General features: G+C 42.3%; 1 protein-coding gene across 1 annotated transcript; it reads right to left on the bottom strand.

Annotated features, from left to right (window-relative positions):
- Positions 1–79: 79 nt before the first annotated feature.
- pigt (phosphatidylinositol glycan anchor biosynthesis, class T) lies at positions 80–15,707 on the bottom strand. The gene is made up of 12 exons (XM_063208038.1): positions 15,286–15,707; positions 14,881–15,058; positions 14,527–14,654; positions 13,927–14,027; positions 11,228–11,314; positions 10,699–10,786; positions 9,421–9,518; positions 8,762–8,918; positions 5,187–5,387; positions 3,598–3,763; positions 2,833–2,916; positions 80–2,046 (listed from the first exon to the last, which is right to left on the bottom strand). The coding sequence occupies exons 1-12, from the start codon at positions 15,698–15,700 to the stop codon at positions 1,797–1,799; spliced, it is 1,953 nt and encodes a 650-aa protein (XP_063064108.1). The 5' UTR covers positions 15,701–15,707; the 3' UTR covers positions 80–1,796.
- Between the last annotated feature and the right edge of the window lie 6,657 nt (positions 15,708–22,364).

Below are 22,364 nucleotides of genomic sequence, written 5' to 3'. Positions count from 1 at the left end.
TCCCTTAGGAGCCGTTTCAATAAAATACAGAGCTGAACAAGACAAGGGGAGCACAGAACAAGAATTCAGAAGAGCGCTGTAACTTTTTTCCCCTTTAATTCATAATCTCTTACTTTGAGAAGCCTTCAGGTCAAAAAAAGAGAGCAATAGAACCAAAATTAAGACAAGATGCTTGTTAAGTCTAGGACAGAAAAGGAGCTATGACTTAAGGCCGAATAGCTAGACCATAACATCATTCAACAACCGACTGCTGCCAAATGTTTCCAGAAATGGATACTTAACTCCCAAAATAAATGGTTTTATGTGCCAAATAAAACAGTACTAAATTGTGCTTGCTTGCATATCTGTGTGTGTGTGTGCACGTGCATGCTCACACTTTAAAATCAACATTTTTCAACAATGGCAAGATATGCCAAGCTTTGCATGCCGTGTTGCATTCAAAAGCCCACATGTAAGAATAGGGTACATCATGTTCTTTGCTAAATGATCTGAATTGGGTTGCACAAAAGTCCAATTACTGAAACAATGCTGGGCAGTGTGGAGTTCCTATCACCAAATTAATTTAAGGACAGAGCATAAGAACAAAAATAAATAATGAGACACTTCATCTGTAAAGAACAGTTCAAAACAATGAAATAATTAATTCCTTTCACCCTGTTTGTCATTTGACAAACTTATAAAAATAAACAACACAAATAAAAAAACAGTGCAATATGTGTGGCACAGGTGTCCTCAGTAGTAAAGCCTTCAATAATAATCAGATGTCCTGAGAACATAACCAGTAATGCCCCAAGCATGGGAGTGGCTGGATACTTCTTCTGAATGACACAGATGTTTTCAAGACTTTGCTTGTTCAATTTCATTCAGATAAATAAAAAAAGAAGGCAAGCACCAAACAACAATCAGTGCTTCAAAAAAAAATCCAGTCCCAAAGTGGGTCAGATGAGCTATCATTTCATCTTCTGTCTGAATTATTTCAAAAGCCATCTTTGACAGGTAAAACTATTCACCATCTCAAGGGGACATCCTTCCCCCTCCATGTCTCCCGGCAAGCAGCACTGTTTTCAGTTCCACAGTGTTCTCGCCATTAATCGGCAGAGTTCAGCGTGCCACATACTTCTTGGAGGAGAGTATTTCCTGTATGTCTTGGCTCCTTGCTCCAGTACAGTAGAACACTAGATGTTGCGCTGACTGACTACCTCGATCTATTGGAATGAGTGGCTATATCTGATTGCTGACATTCTTTGTACATGGATAACATTGCTTCCATGAAGACATCAAAAAGTCTGAACGTGACATCTAGTGTTCTGTGTATCAATAGACCCCCTTACTGTTTGTACACAGATGTGATGTAATCGGGACTGCGCGCGCATTGTTGGAGCAGAATCGACCATGTACCGCACATTTGTAAAGAAACAAGCCAGGTGTTTTTTTTCCGAAATAAGAAAATGGATGGTCACGATACTGATAACGATATAAAGTGGGCGCCACAGACAAGGGCATTCCTGATGGTGTCCTCAGTCCAGTCAGTACGTTGAATTTCTTGTAAAAAAAAAATCTCCTATGCTTCTGGAACAGCCTATTTGCTCTCAGAATAGCATTACAAGTGTACTTTTAGGATTTTTTTTTATTTTTTTTTTTAACAACCGTACACTCTTCAGGACGGCATGTCTTCTCTCTTTACTGTAGGGTCTGCACTGTGTGTGTGTGTGTGTGTGTGTGTTTGAGCCAACAATGCGCGCGCAGTCAGTGACAACGTAACTTCTTAAAAAAGGGGTCAATATGCGCTGCTCAGATCAGAGTAGCGGGACGCCCCTCCACCTTCGGATGACGTTGGCGAGGCGCTTGGCCAGGCCCGGGCTAGGCTCCTCCACCTGGAAGGTGCGCGTCAGCAGGTTGTAGAAGGAGCCGTAGCCCACCGCCACCACCGTGCACGTCAGGCAGATCACGTTGTAGGGCATGCTGAAGTCGGGCGTGGGCAGGTTGACCAGCAAGGGCTCGGTGTACACGCGGGCAAAGTAGCTGGACTCCTCTTTGCAGGGAAAGCTGTGTGGCCCGCCCACCACAGGTGAAAACAACAGCGACAAAAGTGATAACAGAGTTACACACTGAAAACCACAGAAAAGCTACGTTTTACAAATGCCACCTCCTATTTTTCTGACTAGTTGATTCTTCAAGATGAAACCTTTTTTTTTTAACCTTAAATGGAACAGGTTGACCAACAAAAATGTTCTCTCCACAATGGTATTACAATGAATATTTTGAATGGAACAATGGAAGCAATCAAACTACTGGTCCCCTGTCTCATACTGTATGTTGTGTGGATGGACAGGTAGTAAAATAATTGGTAACACTTAACTTGACATGTTCCTGCATAACACATTCATAGCAGCTGTTATAAAGCCTGCATGAAGCATTCAAGATTGTTTCATGACCCATTCATACCAAACCTTTCATGAACCTAGCGGTCGGAAGGACAGCAACTTATCAAAATAAAAATTAAACAAAGCAGCATTGCAGGTTTTGTTCTGAACTCTCAATGATTACTGATTTAGACAAGTTACTGTCCTTTTGTCCTCCATGTCTATGAAAGGCTTGGTATGAATGTCTTACGAAACAGTCTTGAATCCTTTATGCAAAGTGTATAACAGCAACTATGAATGTGCTATGCAGCGACACGTCAAGTAGTGTAAACAAATGATTTCCCCTTCGAGGATTAATAAAGTCTACTCAACTCAACGTTTGTGGTTTTAGTCCCACCTTAACACTATGCATATGCAGAGCAGCTACTGTTCTGACATTAGTTGAAAGAGATTTTTGTGCGGTACTCACAAGCTACTGAAGAGAGGACGGTCTTTGGTGTTGTTGGTGTCCATGGCTACCATGCTTGGCACAAGGGCACTGATAACCGAGGACCTTAACATCAAAACATTCATATCAACCAGTGCAAACACGTTTATATTTGATAAAAGAACAAAACGGGTATTTTGGAGTGCTAATGTTTTGTATTTTGAGGAGCCTAGATTATCAAAGAGCAAATAAGATATGAGGCACTTAAGATTTGCAAACAATTTTTCATCCTTTTGGCAATAAAAAAACAACTTATTTTGGCCTACAATGTCTAAGGGAGCAGATCTAGGCCAAGAGGACCAAAACACGGCACATTTTTGTTGCCAAATAAGTCAATTGTTGCATAAATCTTGATTGGCTCAGATCTTTCTTACACCTCATCTGTTATTCAACTTGCCACTTATTAAAACTATCAAATTAGACTGAATGTCTATGAAATATGACTAGTTCCCAATTAAAACCTCAAGGATTAGACCAGTGTTTCCCAACCAGGGGTACGTCGTGTACCACTAGGGGTACGGGAGCATACTGCAGGGGGTACTTGGGAAAATGTATTTTGAACAAATGCATGGAGCAAAGTCACACTGGAATAGAAAAAGCAATGTAAAATATGAATTAGGGGGTACTCATGGTACAATGAAATGGTTTCGGGGGTACATGAGACACAAAAGGTTGGGAATCACTGGATTAGACCGTCAAGGATAGTAACCATTGAAATAAAAAAGGGGGGTGGGGAGAGAGACTTACCCGACATAGAAGCCATGATTGGGGTCAGGTGTGTATTCGGTCCACTTGAGGAGGGCCCTTTCGAACTGCACCGTCACCTCAGTCACCGAGTTTGGTGGCAGCTGCACCAGCATCTCCAGAAGGTGAGGCTTCAGCCGGTCCTTTGATGGCTGGTAGTGAATGTAGCCTACGGGGCAGATGGACAACTGAATGCATTGCTACATACAGGTACTGCTCATGCTGCACAGTTGGCCGTTCTCATTCAATTCAATAGTCCCTTTGGTGGGCTTTTTATTGTGGCAGTGCCTAACAAAAAAAATCATACAAGTTATTTTAGAACAACACTTAAGGTACACTGTGTAAGATTTTTTTGTTGTTGTTTATTTCCAGAATTCAAGCTACCCATTCACTAATGTTACCTTTTTCATGAATACTTTCCACCACCATCAAATTCTAAGTATTCATTATGACTAGAAAAATTGCACTTTACATGAAAAGGAGGATCTTCTCCATGGTCCACCATTTTGAATTTCTAGAAGTATCCATTTTTATCTACAAAAATGACTGTACTTGGACCATACTAGAAAATATTAGTTTATTACTTAGAAAACTTTCATAAAAAGATCATATTTGGCAATAGGCAACCAAGTTTCAATGAGCAGCATAGTTGCAGTACATTTTTCGACCATTTCCTGCACAGTGTACCTTTAAGGTTTCAATGCTTATTTACTTTTATACTCACCTTCAGACATGATGAATAATACACCACAAATAGGTTATTATGTGAGGCCTTCAATAATAGTCAAATGTCCTGATAATACAACCAAGAATGGACTGAGCAATGGAGTGGCTGGAATTACCCAAACGATTTCATTGTGCTTGTTCAATTGCATGTAGGCCACAATAAGAAGCTGACAGAGCAGTGCCGCAAATCTAGCCACACATCCACCCAAGAGAACTCTTCTCTATTTCAAGGACATCTTTCAAAAGCAGACTAGTCCATTTCACCACGGCCACGGCCTCACGGTCTCAGGTTTAGTGATAAACCTCACACTCAAACTCAAACTAATGAAAGAGAGAGAGAGAGTGAATGAGAGGCTACAAAATAACATCAATAGGACTGGCGTGTGTGTGTGTGTGTGTGTGTGTGTGTGTGTGTGTGTGTGTGTGTGTGTGTGTGTGTGTGTGTGTGTGTGTGTGTGTGTGTGTGTGTGTGTGTGTGTGTGTGTGTGTGTGTGTGTGTGTGTGTGTGTGTGTGTGATCCTGTTAGAGGCTGTTTTGCATTCCTATTCCTATTAATGGGGTGGGCAGCACTGCTTCAATTAGATGTTTCTCTCTGCTGTATTTCTCTCTATACTGCTGTACAAGGCTCAACATTAACACCAGCCAACCAGCCAAATGCTGGTGAAATTTAAGTTTGGTTGGTAAAAAACACCAATTTACTAGCCACTTTGAGCCATTAGTGAGTGTGTGTTTTTGGCCAGTAAGATTAAAATCTACTAACAATTTAAGCGGGTGATGAAAAAAGGCAATTGAAAGCCCTGCTGCTGCTGTATAATATATACACTGTAATCTGTCATCCGCGTTAGACGGCACAGCAGCACACTCACTGGGTCTGTTCTCCTTGTTCTTGCTGGTGATGGTGAGGGTGTGTATGTAGAGGCGGAGGTACCAGGGCACGGTCTCCATCAGCAGCACGGGGTAGGCGCGGTACGGGTGGTGGTTGTAGATGACCGTGTGGATCTCACCCGTCTGCAGGCCGAAGCCGGCCACGTAGCGCTCACTGTGGAGCAGAGGGCGCAGCATCTCACCTGGAGAGACAGACAGAGACATTACATTACATTATGTATGTAACGAAGGCTAACTAGCAGAGTTGGCGAGGAATGTTAGTAAACCTCCCTCCCAAAAGCCTCATACAGTGTCGATGCCGTTGGGCAGGAGGACTGGTCCTTTAGTCCAGCGGTATCGTACTGTGACTCCCATTTCCGGACCATTGACAGGTTCTCTGAGGTGACAGGTTCATGTCCCCGAGGGGACGGACTGTGCAGGAACACCTCCATCACAATTACATTACATTACATTACATTACATTACATTACATTACAAACACTCTCCACAGATGACCCATCCTAAGCAGCTAACAAGGGATATTAATGGAGCAGAAACAGAAATATGTAACACTGATTATTATTATTATTATTTTTACCTTATGTTTTATCTTAATGTTTTAAATGTTCTTTGACTCTAATTTTATTTCCTTCTCTCTTCCCCGTTTCCTTTCTTTTTACATTTGTTAGTTTTGTGAAGCACATCGAGTTGCACCTGTGTATGAAATGCGATATACAAATAAACTTGCCTTGCCTTGCCTTGCCTTGCCTTGAACATCTCCTTAAGAAATGGCAAGCCCAGATTCAAACGGAAAACCTAGCCCAGTTATTCTGTAAAAATTGCAGTCTTCAGATGTTTTTTATAAATTCTTTTGATTAGGCCATATGAATAAGCCCTGATACACTGGACTTTTGTGTACACAGTATATGTTGTAGTATCCCATGCAGCTTTGGTCCTTTTCAGGTGTGATCTTATGCCTCTTTTCCACTGCCGTTTTTCTGGTAGGCCTACGGCTCGACAGAGCGCAAATCGTCCGCCACTTTTTGCTTTCCAAAAAGTGGAGGCCGAGACGCGCCGTGTCGAGCTATACGCCTACCAGTAAACCGGCAGAGGAAAAGAGCCATTAGTGGGCCACTATTCATTACATGTTATGTGTTGTCTTGTGCTATGTCCATAATACTTCCAGCATTGATCTCTCCATATCCGACCACCTTGCCATTACTTTTGACATTGAAATTCCCACCTCCATCTGCCATTGGCATAGGTCTCTGTACGCATGGTTTTGTAAAAAAAAAAATCCTTGCACGTGATTGGGGACAAACTTGTCTGACATTTTTATGAGCTGTTCTAAAATGTTACAGAATGTCGATGAGTGGGTCCATGCGAGCGGCCAATGTTGCTGAAACAACGGTCACGTTTCAGTTATTTTTCCCTTCTCCATTTTGACTACATTACATCTCTGAAAATCCTGTGGTGGGTGCTCACAAAGCTAAGCGGAAATACACAAGGGTGTGGCGAGAGTCTGGCTAATGCTGGAAATGTTTGAAAGTTAGAATGGTTTTCTGAGCTTGCATACTCTTCCCCCTTTTTCCTGAAAACATAATGGTGGTAATGTGGCCAAAAGAAAGACAGATAAACAAGACAGATGGCAGTTTGCCAATACACACAGGGAAAAATAAAGTACCTTAATTTCTGAGGCCTGTGGTTTGATGAAACTAATATGTAACGATTTTATCCATTTGATCACCATCAGTTTTGAGGAGCAATTAGGACGCTGGCAAGCCTGAGAACACCTGTCACCATGCTAACCTTGACATATGGGGGTGGTAGCATCATGTTATAGGGAAGTTTTGCTGCAGGAGGAGGTGGCAGTGGCACACATAACAAAATAGATGGATTCATCATGAAGAAAGAACAGTATGTGTCAAAATATTAACACATCTCAAAACATCTCCCGAGAAGTTAATGGTTGGCGGCGGATGGATCTTCTAAATGGTCACTGACTGAAAGTATACTGCCAAACTGGTTAAAAATGGGCTGAGGACAACAAAGTGAATGTTTTGGATTGTCCATCACAAAGCCATGGTCTAAAATAATTGTCCTGAGTGTTCATGGCCAGAGCTGAAATGGCATGTGTGTGTGTAGGGTGGTCTACACGCATGGCCCAGCTACGTGTATCACTTCTGTCTCAAAGAATAGGTTAAAATTCCTAACAGATATTCATAAAAGCTTGTAGAAGGATATCTGAGAATTTTTGACGAGTTCTGGGACTTAATACGATTGAATTAGATTAATTAACTACACAAACATTAACACGATTAAAAAATGAACTAATTTATAATCGCACTATGATGTAGTTGCATAGTTCTGGATTAGACCAGTGGAGGGCAGCATTATGCCTGATAGTGCACACAGCCTGCTGAAATTGATTTGTTTTTCCCTCTTCTTTTTTGTTATCAACTGTTGACAAATGAACAAAGTCTGTTATAGCCTCTGAAGCAACAGGGAGGTTTTCTGATTGTCAGGGTTTACAAAGTAAACTTTGGGTTTCAAGTGTATATTCATACTTGGATTCACCAATATAAGGCAGAACATAACTCCACCAATATCTTTCCCATAATCTTCAAAAACATTTTGGCATTATAGCATTATCCACACTGTAAGGTGGACATTGGCGTCAATAAACATCTAATCTGCACACACACATACTTATAGTTTAACACACGTACGTTAACACCTCCATCTCCACATTCAAACACACACACACACATACACACACATACACACACGCGTACATAGGTACACACATTCAAGAACGTGCAGACACTCATGCAAACTTTCTCCTAGTATTGCTACAGTCTTAAGTTAACTCTTTTTTTGTTTCATTTCAAAATCAGTTGTAGTGGTGTATAAAGCTATAAAGATGAATATTGTGTCAGTGTTACAATATTTATGGAGCTGAAGGTATAGCTCAATATAGGCCTAGTATATATTGGACTAACTGGCACAAGTCAACTAGCGATGAAATGTCCACCTTTGTGCCAAGGCCTCTTGTCTGCAGTGTGTATTGTAACTACGGCTAAGGAATCGATCCAAATTTCCGGGATCGATTCGATTCCAATCCAGAAGGTCACGATCCAATTCGACCCATGATCCGATTAAATTTGATTCGATATTGATCTTCTTTATTGCTGGGTTATCACTTTAACCCATTTATGTCTAGAATTCTAAGACCGGCTGTATAAACTAAAATATCTCAGCATTAACATTTGATGCCCACACAAACATGACATACCTTGGTATGAAAGAAACAAGCAGGAAACTTGGTATGAGAGAGAAAGGTGGGATGAGACTGGCACTATTTACTTGAACAGACCGTGTGTATTTGTACATACCTACATACGTAGCCTACATGAATGTGAAAGAGAGCTACAGGATGTGGTTGAGAAAATAGCGCCTATAATCATCTGCAAAAAAATCGATCCACAAAGTTGTGAATCGATATCGCAATTTTCAATCGTGAATCGATATTGGATCGCAGATTGATCTTTTGAACCCAGCCCTAATTGTAACTCACCACTGTCTCCTTTCCAGCGCACCAGTGGGTTCAAGGATCGAGTGCTGCCAAAGGTGTCCTTGTTGTGGAGGTCATACACCACATAGGTCCGCCTGTCACCCAGCACCACCGCTTGCTCCAGCAGGGGAGAGGCCGGGAGCAAGTCAAACAGCTCCCCCTGTGGGTGAAACACGGCTACGTCAATGACCCAAAATCATAACGCATGGGTTGAGTAGCAGCAGTCATTATCCATCTTCCTGGGCAATGGAGCTTAAAACCAGCGGCAAGCCTCTCTATAGAGCAAACATACATAGTAGGACGGTTATAATCAGGCATCTAACTGGCCAAATGGTGGTGAAATTTCAGTTTGGCTGGTAGAAAATTCCAACTTACTAGCCACTTTGGCCCATTAGTGAGTGTGTGTTTGGCTAGTAAGATTAACATCTACTAGCCATTTGACTGGTCAAGTAAAAAAGTCAATCTGGAGCCCTACTATGGCACTTTCCAATTTCCTTGTATGACCTGTGCATAGAAGAAACTGACAATAAAGCTGACTTGACTTGTATTCATGAATCGTCAAACTTCTTATTCTGGGGCAGCCAGAAAACCACATACTGCCAAGTAACCCATGGTTGTACGGCACACGTACACATATCTTGAAATAAAAAAAATGTACCCACCTCTGGGTTATCTGTTACATCCACATAGACTTTACTGGAGGAGGACAGAGGACAGGCTTCAGTCAAGGTACGGGAAAACATCTTGAACAGGGACCACTCTGAAGATCAAGACAGGTAGATTATCATAAGATGATACAATAAATCACTTCCATCCTGCAGATTAGAGCTTTGTAGCTCTTCGAGTGCCATGGATTTGAAAACGCGTCTTTTCAGAATGTATGGCACCGTGCCAAAGACTTGATATCAAGTCAATTGCGTTTTTTTTATGGGGGGTGGGACCCAACACGTTGATCTGGTATGTTTGTTGTTCACATGGACAAAAAACTCAATTTTTTATGGCTCTTGAAAAAACACACAAATGTTGAAAAAAGCCTGGCAACCCCCTGGTCTGAATTTGAAAATAGCTGGCACTCAATGAGTTAAAGAACACCCACAACAACAACTTCATTTGAGTCAACCTTCAAGGTTATCCAAGGACACTGTACAAGGTAGTGTTTAAATGTTATTATTGCTGACACACACACACACACACACACACACACACACACACACACACACACACACACACACACACACACACACACACACACACACACACACACACACACACACACACACACACACACACACACACACACGTGGTTAAGGGGTCTTGAGTCTTGAAGAGACTAGTGGCCAAATTAAGGGTCACAGGTAATAACTTCCCAGTCTCCACTCTGACTGAGGTGCCCTCCTGATCATCGTATGCCTGGTGCCATAATTCCTGGACATGGTGGTCGCTCGTCACGGCTGCCTTCTTGTCATGTCTTACAAATGTGCACTGTATGGTCCCAATAACAAACAGGAATTATCTTCACAACTCTGTTACTGTCCGGTACTTGGAACAACTCTGGGCTGCTTTTCTCAAAACCGTAATTGCTAGTCAGTAAGCATCTTGGGTAGTTGTCAATGGGGAAATTGCATTGCAAACAACAAAGTAGCTACCGAAGTTAGAAACCATGTTTTCGAGAAATGCACCCCTGACTTGCTTACTGTTATTACTACAGCCCTGCTCTATTGTACACAGAGACACACTACTGTGATTAGCAAGAGTGATTAGCAAACACCAGCTACTGTGAATGATGGCAGCTATTCTGATATTCTGATATTCAGCTATTCTAGGACTGTAGGCCTTAGCTCTATTGTTAGCCCATCTCCCCTCTTCATCCCACCCATTATGAGGTGCTGCAAATGACAATGAAAGACATAAAGTGTCTGACAGTTGCAAATTGGTCTCACCTTTTTTCCCCTGGCCTGAGGTGTACACATCAAACACCACGTTCAGAGTCTGCCGGAGCTCCCAAGATGGCGCCAAACACTCAGCATCCTGCAATCCATTAACATCGTGAGCAGACCAGGAGGATACACAATGACAAGGGACTTTCAGTTCAGCGGTCCAACACAACAGGGTACTTTCATTTCAAGGCGCAATTAGAAAAAGGGGTTGTTTTACTTCTGACTTATTAAGCACTGTGGTTCCATGAAACATGACACTGCAACCACCACCGGTCATGTTCTCCAGAGATAATGGAGGAAGTATTTCGGGTGGTTACATCTATTTTTCCCTACTAAGGCTTTTATCCAAGGTTAAGGCCTTTTTATCCTATAAAAGCTTAAGGGGCCCTGCTGTGGCCAACCGGTAGGGCACACGTCCCGGGTCCTTTGCCGACCCTTCCCCGTCTCTCTCTCTAAACTCGCTTCCTGTCATAAATGAAGTCAAAATTAAAAAAAACAACAACAAAAAAACCAAGATCTATAAGTATCTTACCTGACACACAGGGCGGATGTGCACGGCTTCTGAGTGGAAACTGCTGTGGAACAGTTTCTCTGATTTCAACAGTACTGCCAGTCCAGCCTAAAGGGAAAGAAAGTGAAAGAAGACACAAAAGAATGTTCTGTCAAGAAGCAGGCGAGAATGGGACACAGCACTCAAGGCAGATACATTAGCTTTCTGCTACTGCTGTTGAGTATTGAGGGGAAAACAATAGTATGCATGGCACACAACATCATACATAAAATGCCTTTAAAAGTGGTTATAAGTAATGTATTGCAGGTGTAACAAAATAGTGATGAATCATTTGAAATGACTGAGACATGCATGCCGTTATGAAATTGCGTACTTCTCTGCCATCCACACTACAGGCTAGCCTTTGGCAGTTCTGTGCTCGAGTTATGCAGTCTGTTTGTGTTTTGCGCTGTCTGATCCTGCTTACTGCCCATTTCTTAGTTGCAGCTCCAGGAGCATTTCATCACTCTGACTTGCCGCATGAGAAACAGGCAGTCACAGCATTTTGCATGCAGCTTAAGAGGTGAACCAATGCAGCGCCAATGCATACCAAAGGCAACAGCATTTTTTAGTGTGATCCTTGACGAAATGTTCACATCAGAATCACTCATATCAATATTTACATACCGGTACTTATGTCACTTCAGAAGTATTCACACAGTGTGTGGCCTCTCTGGTGCTGGGCTATTATCAAATGGCATTGCATTAAAGGAACAGTCCACCCTTTTTTGATTTACACATATTTGCAGTATTTCCCAACATTATTCATGAATATGCATATAATTTCCGTCTATACGTTTCCATTGCCTAGTTTAACAGTAAAGCCAAATGAAGCGTAGCAATGCAAGTTTATGAGGGCAAACAAAACATCATCAAATGTACTTATAAAGTACCTTAAAATTAATGTAATCATGTCCTGTGATCACTTGTGGCTTGATGCTAATGCCTCCATTCACTTCCAGTGATCATGATAAGCTATGCTGATAATTCTGATCCAATAAATCTAAGTGCTGAAAAAACTGAGAAGAAAATGATATGCACATTCATGAATAATGCTTGGAAATACTGCAAATAAGTGAAAATCAAAAAAGGGTGGACAATTCCTTTAACTTGCATTTCGCTTCCTCTCACAAGTTTGAAAAATGTGTGGGGCACCTTTTGTTTAACAGAGCGAAGAAAAATGTGGCAGACTTTGTAGCGATAGTATATAGAGTATATTGGCCTTGTTGATGCCAGCCCTCAATGTTCTCCACTGTGAAAACTTAAGAAATCATTCCTTTAGGGTAGAATTTACATAAACAGTGACTCACCTCTGGATATTTCAGTTGCATTATTAGATTATGTATTGTATTTGCAGGTGTCTGCTGATGTTGCATATTTTTTTGGTGATTTTTGGAGCACGTTTAGACGTTTAAAACATGTATGTAACATGCTGCCTCCTTGACTAAGCTGTCAATTCAAACTCTCCGTGCAAACAACACTGTGAGGGTTGGGTGAAAAAAAATTGCGTCTTCGGATATTGCCAAGACATGGGTAGCTTGGAAAATACAGCTGGATGTTGTAAATGACCGAACTGGTCCTTTAAATGTATGTGTTTTCATGAGAATTTAAAATGATTCATGCTTATATAAAGAATTTGTTTATACATCTGCTTTGTTGAGTATGTTGGTGATAAGAATGTGTGATTTTCTGGATTTATTGACTTTTGTCAGAGCAAACATGTACAGTGTGCAAGAAATCCTTATTGTACAATGAGCTTTGAGAGGCTGTTATGTGAGAATGCTGTTGAATATTTTGAACGTGGACCGCAATGAAAGTTTTAACCACCAGGTGTCAGTGCTCCTTTACAATCTCTCAGACACATGGCCCATCTGTTTTATAACTGTTGTATTACTCCCTCCGCCAAGGAGGTTATGTTTTTGGTTGTTGGTTTGTCTGTTTGTTTGTTCATTTGTCTGTCAGCAGGATAACTCAAAAAGTTATGCACGGATTTAGGTGAAATGTTGTGGAGTTGTTGGAAATGACAAAAGGAACAAGTTTGGGATCCAGGAATTTTCCCCATTGCGGTAAAGGGTGAATTTTGAAATTACAGTTTCTAACTCCACAAAAACAAGACAGAAACGCTTTAATGAGGGCGCAACATAGTCAAATGTTCTATCAAACAGCTTCCTTGGCGGAGGTCTGCACGGAGGAGTGCATTTCTAGTCGTATCATGTATACATGTATAAGGTTCTAGAGGTTTCCCTTCATAAGGGGAAAGCAATACTGGGTTAGTCGAGAACTCAACAATACTGAACTGAATATGAAACAAAAGCACAAGTGCGGAGTGCAGCTCACTGCCACGTAACTAACAAACACACGCACACACACGCACATCATCTGTAATTTTATGTACAACATTGATATTATGATATCAATATTGTGCACAAAATTACAAATAATTTCCATTTCTTTCTGCAACATGAGTTTTGTATCTCTCTCATCTCATTATATGAAATTAACCAAACAGCTCTTGGAGGACGGCAAAGTAAAACACGGGACTTTCATCCTGTCATCATGCCACTGAAGAGGGTTTTTTTTTTAATTATTATTTTTTTTAAAGCAAACCATTATTGTTGGAAACATATATAAACACTGATAATTTGACAGTAAACAGATGGCTTTCATTGTGTGTTATGTACCTTAGAGCCACATGGGAGAAGTTTCTTCCAGGGTGTGAGGTTCTCGGTGCAGACAATCTCACGCGGCAGCATGGCGTAACGCAGGAAGCGGGAGTCTGTCACTGCAGAGGGGAAAGGACCACTCTTACTTTCTGGGAGTAATTAATCTGATATTTCAGAACGCATTGTACAAAGAATAGACAATTTCTCAAGGCACATAAAATACTTTCTGTGCGGCCATGTACTGTCGTCAGTAGTGATCGCGACTAAGCTATGATGTCAAAATAAGATGATTGAAACTAATATGAAGTAGCAGAATCAAACACTGGATGAGATGCTAACGCCCTGTGCTTGAACAGAAATCTAGGTAAATGAGGGATGGTACATTTATTTTAGGTTATGGGCGTTGATTGTCGGGGTCACTTTTCGGATCCACTCAGGAACATTCTGTTCCTTAATATCACATTATTAACTGTATTGTACACATAAAACGGTATAATTTACCAGTAATAAGAATGCAATCCCTACTTGTCAGTTTAAACTTTAAACACAATAACGACAAACAAGCTTGACTGTAAATTCCAACTATTCTATCAATTCACAAATGACAAACAAACTCACCATTGCCAAGACCCAGGGGCTTAAAAGAAGCTGTGGGCTGCACAGTGTTTGTTGAGTCGATGAAATTTAAGGAGGCACAGAAAATCCCTGACAGGACATTGGTCAGCTCCTTCCATGCACCGTCAACACTGCAAACACAGACACACACCTGAGCTGAACACTTGAGGGCAGATGACCACTTATATATTTTTTAGCTGAAACACAATTTGATAGATAGATAGATAGATAGATAGATAGATAGATAGATAGATAGATAGATAGATAGATAGATAGATAGATAGATAGATAGATAGATAGATAGATAGATAGATAGATAGATAGATAGATAGATAGATAGATAGATAGAATACTAACTTTGTGACAGTGTCCTGGAACCACACCCAGAGCTCTGCTCCAGGCGGGGAGGGCAAGAAGGGCTGTCCCCACTGCATGGTGCGCCAGTAGCCCTGGGTGAAGGAGATGTGCATCTCACGAATGGAGAACTTGGAGATGACCTGGCCCAGAGACTTGGGGAAGAGGTGATAGTGGGACACTGGAAAGGAAAAAACAAAACAAGACAGAATGATTTAAAAGGGGCAGGGTCTTCAAGTCTAGATGACATGTCACATTGGTAGATATATGATGGATTTTTATGACAGGGACAAACACATAGTAGCCTAATCCGCCATGCTAACAGCTGGTAATCAATTTAACAAGTCAAAAGCATGATAGAACACATAGCTAGCTTGTTGTTAGCGTGCTGTGAGTGAAGTTGCTTACCTCTTTTGCCTTGGAGAAAATCGGTATTCCAGAGGGTGCGAAACTGAAAGCTTGCGTAGATGTCCCCCGAATGCAAAGGTCTTATCACCAACTCTTCTTTAAATTCGTCTTTAAAGGGCGAAGGAGGTGCAATGTCCTCCTCCGGCTCAGGTTTGGCCATAATTGCCTCTTCCTCTGTGGCCTGCCACTGCCTGTCATCGTGCGTTTCCTCAATGGGTTTACTGTCGGAGTCGACGGCTGGCTGCTCGTTGGCAACTTTCACAAGCGTATCATCTTCTACAAAAACTTCATTTGGCTTGGAAATATGCGCTGTCTCCTCCTTCACTGGTTCAGAATCGCAGAACACGTAACAAACCAGCAAACTACAAAGAATTGTGGAGGCTAACAGAAAGGTAACACAGCGGTGAGCTGCCATTTTCAGTACTTGCTGTGGAGGCAACAGCGCTTCCTGGTCACGTGAGTCTGACTTGCCCAATAGGAATCATCAGCGAACCCATCACCCCCAGTGACTGCGCATGGATTGAGGACTGAATGAATTGGCTTTCCACATTTAATACAGCCTAGTTCTAGTTCAACTCCACTTATGCTTTTATCTTTGAGAAAACACTGATTGATGCATCATGCATTTGATTTTCTCTGAGATGCTGTGAACATTATTTTCATATGCCGTGACATAGATTAAGTTAGGCCTATTCATTTTCCTGGCGGTGTTAAATACACCCCAAAAGGAAATGTGGTTTTCATGCTATTTCCCATAGTCTATATATTCACTAAATTGATACTTAATTCACAACAGTCATTGTTTACAGACGACTATATATCTTATAATTTTAAAGAAATGCGCTCTAGTGTTCTATTTCAGATCACACAAATTGGACTGCTGAAACGCACACAAAGGCGATGGGACACTCTTTACGCACGGGTTTCATTGTTGATAGAAGGGGTGGCTGAGCTCCATCAGACTAAATTAAATCCGATTTGGGTCTGCCACCCCCATTCCATACCCAGATATGCTCTCGTCGAGGCTATAGGGGAGGATGCTGCCAATTAAATGGCACAACGATGACGAGGTTGTTACACTGTCTGGAGGAACTCGAGTGTTTTTTAATCAATGGGAAATAGAATTGAAACCATAGGCTATATTATCTCACATGATTCCAAGCAAACTGTCAACGGTGGCACACATAGACCAGCCTACGTGGTCGACGCTCACTGGGTACCACCATCCCTTTCACTGCCCGGATACACACATCCACGTCTCCCTCCCACAGAGACACGCGCGTGCACACGCTCCAAACACACTGTAGGATTTACTTCCCCCCCTCACGCGCACTGGATGCTGAAGCGGCTGTCAGACCGAGGAGCCCAATATTCGCTTCGCTGCTTGTCGGTTCTGACCTTGGTTGCCTCCATCAGAGTTTTCATTATTTATCCACAAATTCTGCTACCCCCATGGCTGCATCGGATGGAATGGAGCAATGCATGCTGCAGCAGCGAGGGAGATCTCAAAGTGACCCGAACATCCTCGCCGAGTCGAGCATCGATCTATCGCACAGCACAGGTAGGCAAATGCATGTCTTATTGTCTGGAGATTCCATTGGAACAGGCGTTCCATAAACGCGACTGCTCGCGAGTCCAAATGAACCATTCTGTAATTGTGGACTACCCAGACCCGGCATAGACAGAGCGAGTCTAGCTATAAAGGCATAGATGTGGCCATGAATAAAGGGTCGACAGTTGAAAGAAATAATGACGCATTTGCCTTCAAGAATTGTCATAACTGAGACAGTGTTGTGACATGCTCTACGTTCAACAGCAGAAATTCCCATAGCTAGTCTATGTACATCGCTATTTATATCCAGTATTCCCTACCCAAGCGATGTAATTGCCGTTATCTCAATCAGTACAGACGTTTAGGTCTGAAAATAGACATCTGAAATGAAACCGCATATTCCCTCCCCGCTGTTCTTGTGTTGTTGTTCTTCCATTGCATGGATGAGCAGTGGCCCAAGACCTCCATTGGCTACTTATGGCCAAATAGGTTACTCGTTGATTTAGAATAGACCTATAATATGGAACAACGTGCACGGACGCAGAAGTGACATGAGGTTTGAGATAACGTTTGCCTCTGGACGGCGTTTTGGCAACCTATTCCGGCCTGCGACTGCGCACTTGCTGCTGACTTGGTCAGTTTGAATGGGGTACAGGTTGACAAGAAAACCTACATGCATTAACCAGACTAGGCTGTTTAAATCCACCCTCGTCGTGCAAGTGTTTTGAGTCTCTCCTCCTGCTTCCGTTTGAAAAGGATGTTCTGTTTACATCTGCCATGATTTCTGGTTTGCATGTTCTGGAATCAAGCAGGCTTCTCACCTTCTTCAAAAGACATACGAAGAACACTTGAAAAATTCACTTTGAAAGATTTGTGTAAACACGATTCCAGATTGGCCTGCAGTTGATGAGAGTTTATGTTCTAGAGGGATATGTTTAACACAGTCATCAGATTAGATCCATGGGTCCTTGTGCAGTTCATTTAGGCCCAATTTGCACTTTCACAGAGTCACACCTTGAAAAAAAAAAACCAGTGTCTCTCCAACCCAGTTATGAGTGAAGTTTATGTTTTATTCAACAGATTTCATTTGACTTAAGAATAGAGCTGGATATCTTTGCCGAGGCTATATGTCCCACACATTTTATTGGAAATCATTCTTTCTTCCATTGTGCTGGATCTCAAATGGTGCACTTGTGCACTTCAGTGTTCATGTCTCAGTGTGTATGGCGTGTTGGTTATGCACTGAAACATAGTGCCCGAAGTGCACAAGTGGGCCATTTGAGATCCAGCAAATGTGTTTGGAGAAAGACATGGGAGGGGACTAGGAGACCACCAAGCATGTTCTAGGCCTGGTTTTATTCATATTTTTGGGGCTTTTAATTGCCTTTATTTGACAGGTTAGTGAAGGTAGTGACAGGAAGCGAGTGGGCAGAGAGAAACGGGGAAGGGTCGGCAAAGGACCTTGGCCGAGAGTCGAACCCGGGTCGGCTACAGAGCAAACGAGTGCCCTACCATTTGCGCCACGGTAGGGCCCTAGGCCTGGTTTTAGTACATGGGTTCTGTATTTGTCATCTCAGAAACTACACACCATAGCTCACAAATCAGAGAATTGAAGTGTTTGTGTATTTGTTGGCATGTATATCACAATAAGATATTGGTGATGGGTTGATCTGCATGACCCCATTATAAATCTGCTATTATCAGAATGGCAATGATCGAGTCATAGTAATGGCCCTGTGTAATGTTGTTGTCGTGTACAGTACTACTAGGGTAGCAAAGTCTTTTCAACAACTATTGCACCAGTGGAATTTCCCCACATAGATCGTTTTAAACTTCAGTAGAGTCTACACCTACGTGAAGGACCAGACAACCCTAATCACCCATTTAACAAATAAAAAAACACGAGGGGCCCAATGCATTAGATGTGATTACAGTCCTGTGTTATAGTAGCCTAGCAGCGATACAGCTCTGTCTGCTGAAAGGTAAATAAGAGAAGTGCCCCTGACTGCCTCTCCAGACTGTTGTTGTGTGCACTTATGTCTTCCAAAATGGCCTGTCATCACTGTGGTCTTAGGCGCTCTCAAGAACATTTGGGTTTCTCCACATTCCATCAGACGCTGGCGGGCTGATGTATCAAGTGCCTTGCCTCGGCAAAGTGATCATTAATTAAACCACAAATTCAATTGAGATGCTTGAATTCTCCAGAGCCCGATCCGTTTAGAGGAGAGTGCTGTATTGCATGGGAGAAATCTGATTGATTTGAAGGCCTTTTAAGTCTTTAATATTTTCAAGCTCATCGGACAGTCAGCATGACAACAGTTAGTCCGCCCATCAGATGTTTCAGTGATTAAATCGTTATGGTTAGGAGGATATTCTCGTTAATGTTAGATGACACTATTATGGTTCCAATGTAACAGAGGCCAACGAGCAAAGTGTGGCGTGGAACGTTAGCAAACCTCCCTCCCGAGGCCTCAATACAGTGCGGTATCGTTGGGCTATTGGACCGACCAGTGCGCTTGTACTGTGCCTCCCATTTCCGAACCAATGTAGTTGACGAGGTGGCAGGTTTGCAAACTGTGCAGGAACACCTCCGTCACACCTGGACATTTTGGTAAATTTCAACAGGCCTAATTACTTTGATTTATTTACACTCAAAAATCAACCGGCTGATCGGTGCGGATTACAGTGTTTAGGGATAAAGTCACTGCATATTGTGTTTTGGTATGTAGTGTGTTTGTGTGAACTGTTACTGCCCACAGGTTGATATTGCCCATGACTATGTAATAATGTTTCTATGGTAACACTCTACTTGATGCCGGTGTCATAAGCATGTCATTACAGTGTCTTAATAGTGTCATGGCACAGTTATACATGTGTCATAAACACCCAACCCAAGGTTGCCTTTGCCATAACCGAATGATACTTAAGGCCAACAGTCATAAAATGTGTATGCTATTATGACATGGACATAATGCTTATCTATGACTGTGTCATGACACTATTATGACACTGTAATGACATGCTAATGACACCGGCGTCAAGTAAAGTGTTACCGTTTCTATTTTCTAATGGCATTTGTGGCATTATGGCAAAATCTTTGTTCACAGTGATCTCATTCAGGTTAGGACTCACGGCTCAACTCTTTATTACGGAAGAGAGAGAGAGAGAGAGGGGGGGGAGTGGTATTTGTATATGTTGCATGTGTGCCTGAGTTGTAGGTATGTGTGACTACTTGTCTTTGCATGTACAGTATATATGTGATTGTCTCCATCTGTGGTTTTGTGTGGAGCTGGAGTGGTATTGTATGCAGGGCTCTAAATTAACTTTTTCCACCACCAGCCAATTTGGCTAGTAGACATTTTTTCTTACTAGCCAAATGGAAGGTCAACTAGCCATTTTTTTCTCACCAAAATAAACCATGCGTTAATTATGTTGCTTTTAATTATTTTATTAAACTAGGCTATGTCCTCAACACAGATAAACAATATAAATATTATACTCAATATAATTCAGTCTATTCTATAATTATTTAGTAATTATATTTTTATTACCTGCATTTCATTATTTTTCATTCCCTTTCCATATACTGCACAGACAGCCAAACACTAGCCTATTACCTCACACACCATCACCCAAACCTCATACAGTATAGGCCTACAACTCACACAAACACAGCATGCCTTCAACACTAATGTCACACACATACCAGACTTTCAACATACACTAGCCAAACACACACACAACCAAACACTGCAAAACCACATATCCCCTACACAGCATCACTTCATACTGTGAGCCAAATACCATGGACAATGCACAGAAGACAGGTGAAGGGGAGAAGAGATGAAGGGAGGAGAAGGAGACGGAGAGGAGAAGGACAGGAGACACCCGCGCGCGCGCGCGCACCCGCGCGCGCGCACACACACACACACACACACACACACACACACACACACACACACACACACACACACACACCTACACTGTGCGTGAATGATGTCTGCATTGTGTGTTTATGCTGCTGCTGCGTGACACCTTCAAGTTCCTCCAGGTCAAATTAATATTAGGTTTACTTACGATGCGCTTGGAATGACAATTACCGTTACGCTATGTCAACTAGATATCCAATAACACCACGGACACCACGCTTAGGCTACTTTGTTACTTTCGTCGCTAGTTTTTGTTATCTTTTTTTTCACTTACTCGTATATCCATGTCAAACTCGTGCAGGGTCTTTGCGATGGCGTGGGCGTTATTAGGAAACGACAACTCCATCGTTTGTAGTTGCGAGGACCTCGTAAATATCAGACGGCTTCTGACGGCAACGACACTGTTTTGACAGACAGCTGTCCACTCTCTCACGCCGTTTTCGCTCCACCAATACTCTATTTCACCGTCACAACAGTTACGCTGCTATTACTTGCATTCATCGACACATAACCGTGCTTTAGCCTAACCACTGCCACATTATTTTTCCTCTGACAAACCTACGAAACCAAAGTAATCGGCGCTAGTCCGCTCATTGAACATATTTTATTAACACTAGTTCGAGCGGCGCGCGGGTATCAAACACGCAGCCAATGGATGTGAGGCTGCCTTATTGTGATTAACGGTCAGCCAATGGGTGTGGGCTACATCATGACGGTAGGACTAATGTTCATGGGTAATGTAGGCGACGTTTTAACGTTCATCAGACGGCAGCTACAGATCTGTGCGGGCAGCTGTTTAACGTTCAGTCGGGCGCGCGCTACCGGCCAATTTGGCTAGTGGATGATTTTTTCTACCAGCCAAAATTATTTTTCACCCGCATTTGGCGTGTTGGCGTGCGTTAATTTAGAGCCCTGATTGTATGGTCTCCAAGTTAGCGGCACCAAGCGATGTCTGCATCTCTCTGGTTTGGTGAGCTGAGCAGGGGTGGTGCGTTTCTCCAAAGCGTAATTGTTAGCCAGTTAGCAACTTCGGTAGTTGCCAATGACAAATTGCATTGCAAACAACAAAGTAGAAAGTGAGTAAAGAAGCACTCATCAGATTTATTTTTTCATTTTTAATCACCTCACATCACAGACGTTTCGGGCTTACACCCTTCTTCAGTGTGAAATGGCGATTTCAAAATCACCATTTCACACTGAAGAAGGGTGTAAGCCCGAAACGTCTGTGATGTGAGGCGATTAAAAATGAGAAAAGAAATCTGATGAGTGCTTCTTTATTCACTCTTTTGAGATTTGAGTTCATTCTTTGACAAAGTTAAGCACCCAGTGTAAAGTATAAGAAGACAAGGTGTTGAGCACGCTTCCTGATCCTTCAAACAACAAAAGTAGCTAATGTAGTTAGCAACTATGGGTTCGAGAAATGCACCCCTGAGCTGAGCTGGAGTATGGAGATATGAGGTCCAGCAAGCCAGCAGCAGGATATGAGTCATCACTTGCATCCATATGCAGCCTGGTGAGAGAGGACAGGTGTGTGTGTGTGTGTGTGTGTGTGTGTGTGTGTGTGTGTGTGTGTGTGTGTGTGTGTGTGTGTGTGTGTG

This window comes from Engraulis encrasicolus, chromosome 10 (genome assembly GCF_034702125.1).
Source record: "Engraulis encrasicolus isolate BLACKSEA-1 chromosome 10, IST_EnEncr_1.0, whole genome shotgun sequence".
In the NCBI taxonomy this organism is placed as follows: domain Eukaryota; kingdom Metazoa; phylum Chordata; class Actinopteri; order Clupeiformes; family Engraulidae; genus Engraulis; species Engraulis encrasicolus.
The sequence above is the reverse complement of the archived record's forward strand: the minus strand, read 5'-3'. Positions and strand labels throughout refer to the sequence as shown.

What these genes read in the sequence shown, in the direction of transcription:
- pigt (XM_063208038.1), bottom strand. Translation starts at nt 15,700, where the DNA reads ATGGCAGCTCACCGCTGTGTTACCTTTCTGTTAGCCTCCACAATTCTT. An exon ending in GAACAAGGAGAACAGACCCA is followed by an intron (nt 3,764 to 5,186) that starts GTGAGTGTGCTG and finishes TCTGCCCCGTAG; the next exon opens with GCTACATTCACTACCAGCCA. An exon ending in AATCATGGCTTCTATGTCGG is followed by an intron (nt 2,917 to 3,597) that starts GTAAGTCTCTCT and finishes TTTGATGTTAAG; the next exon opens with GTCCTCGGTTATCAGTGCCC.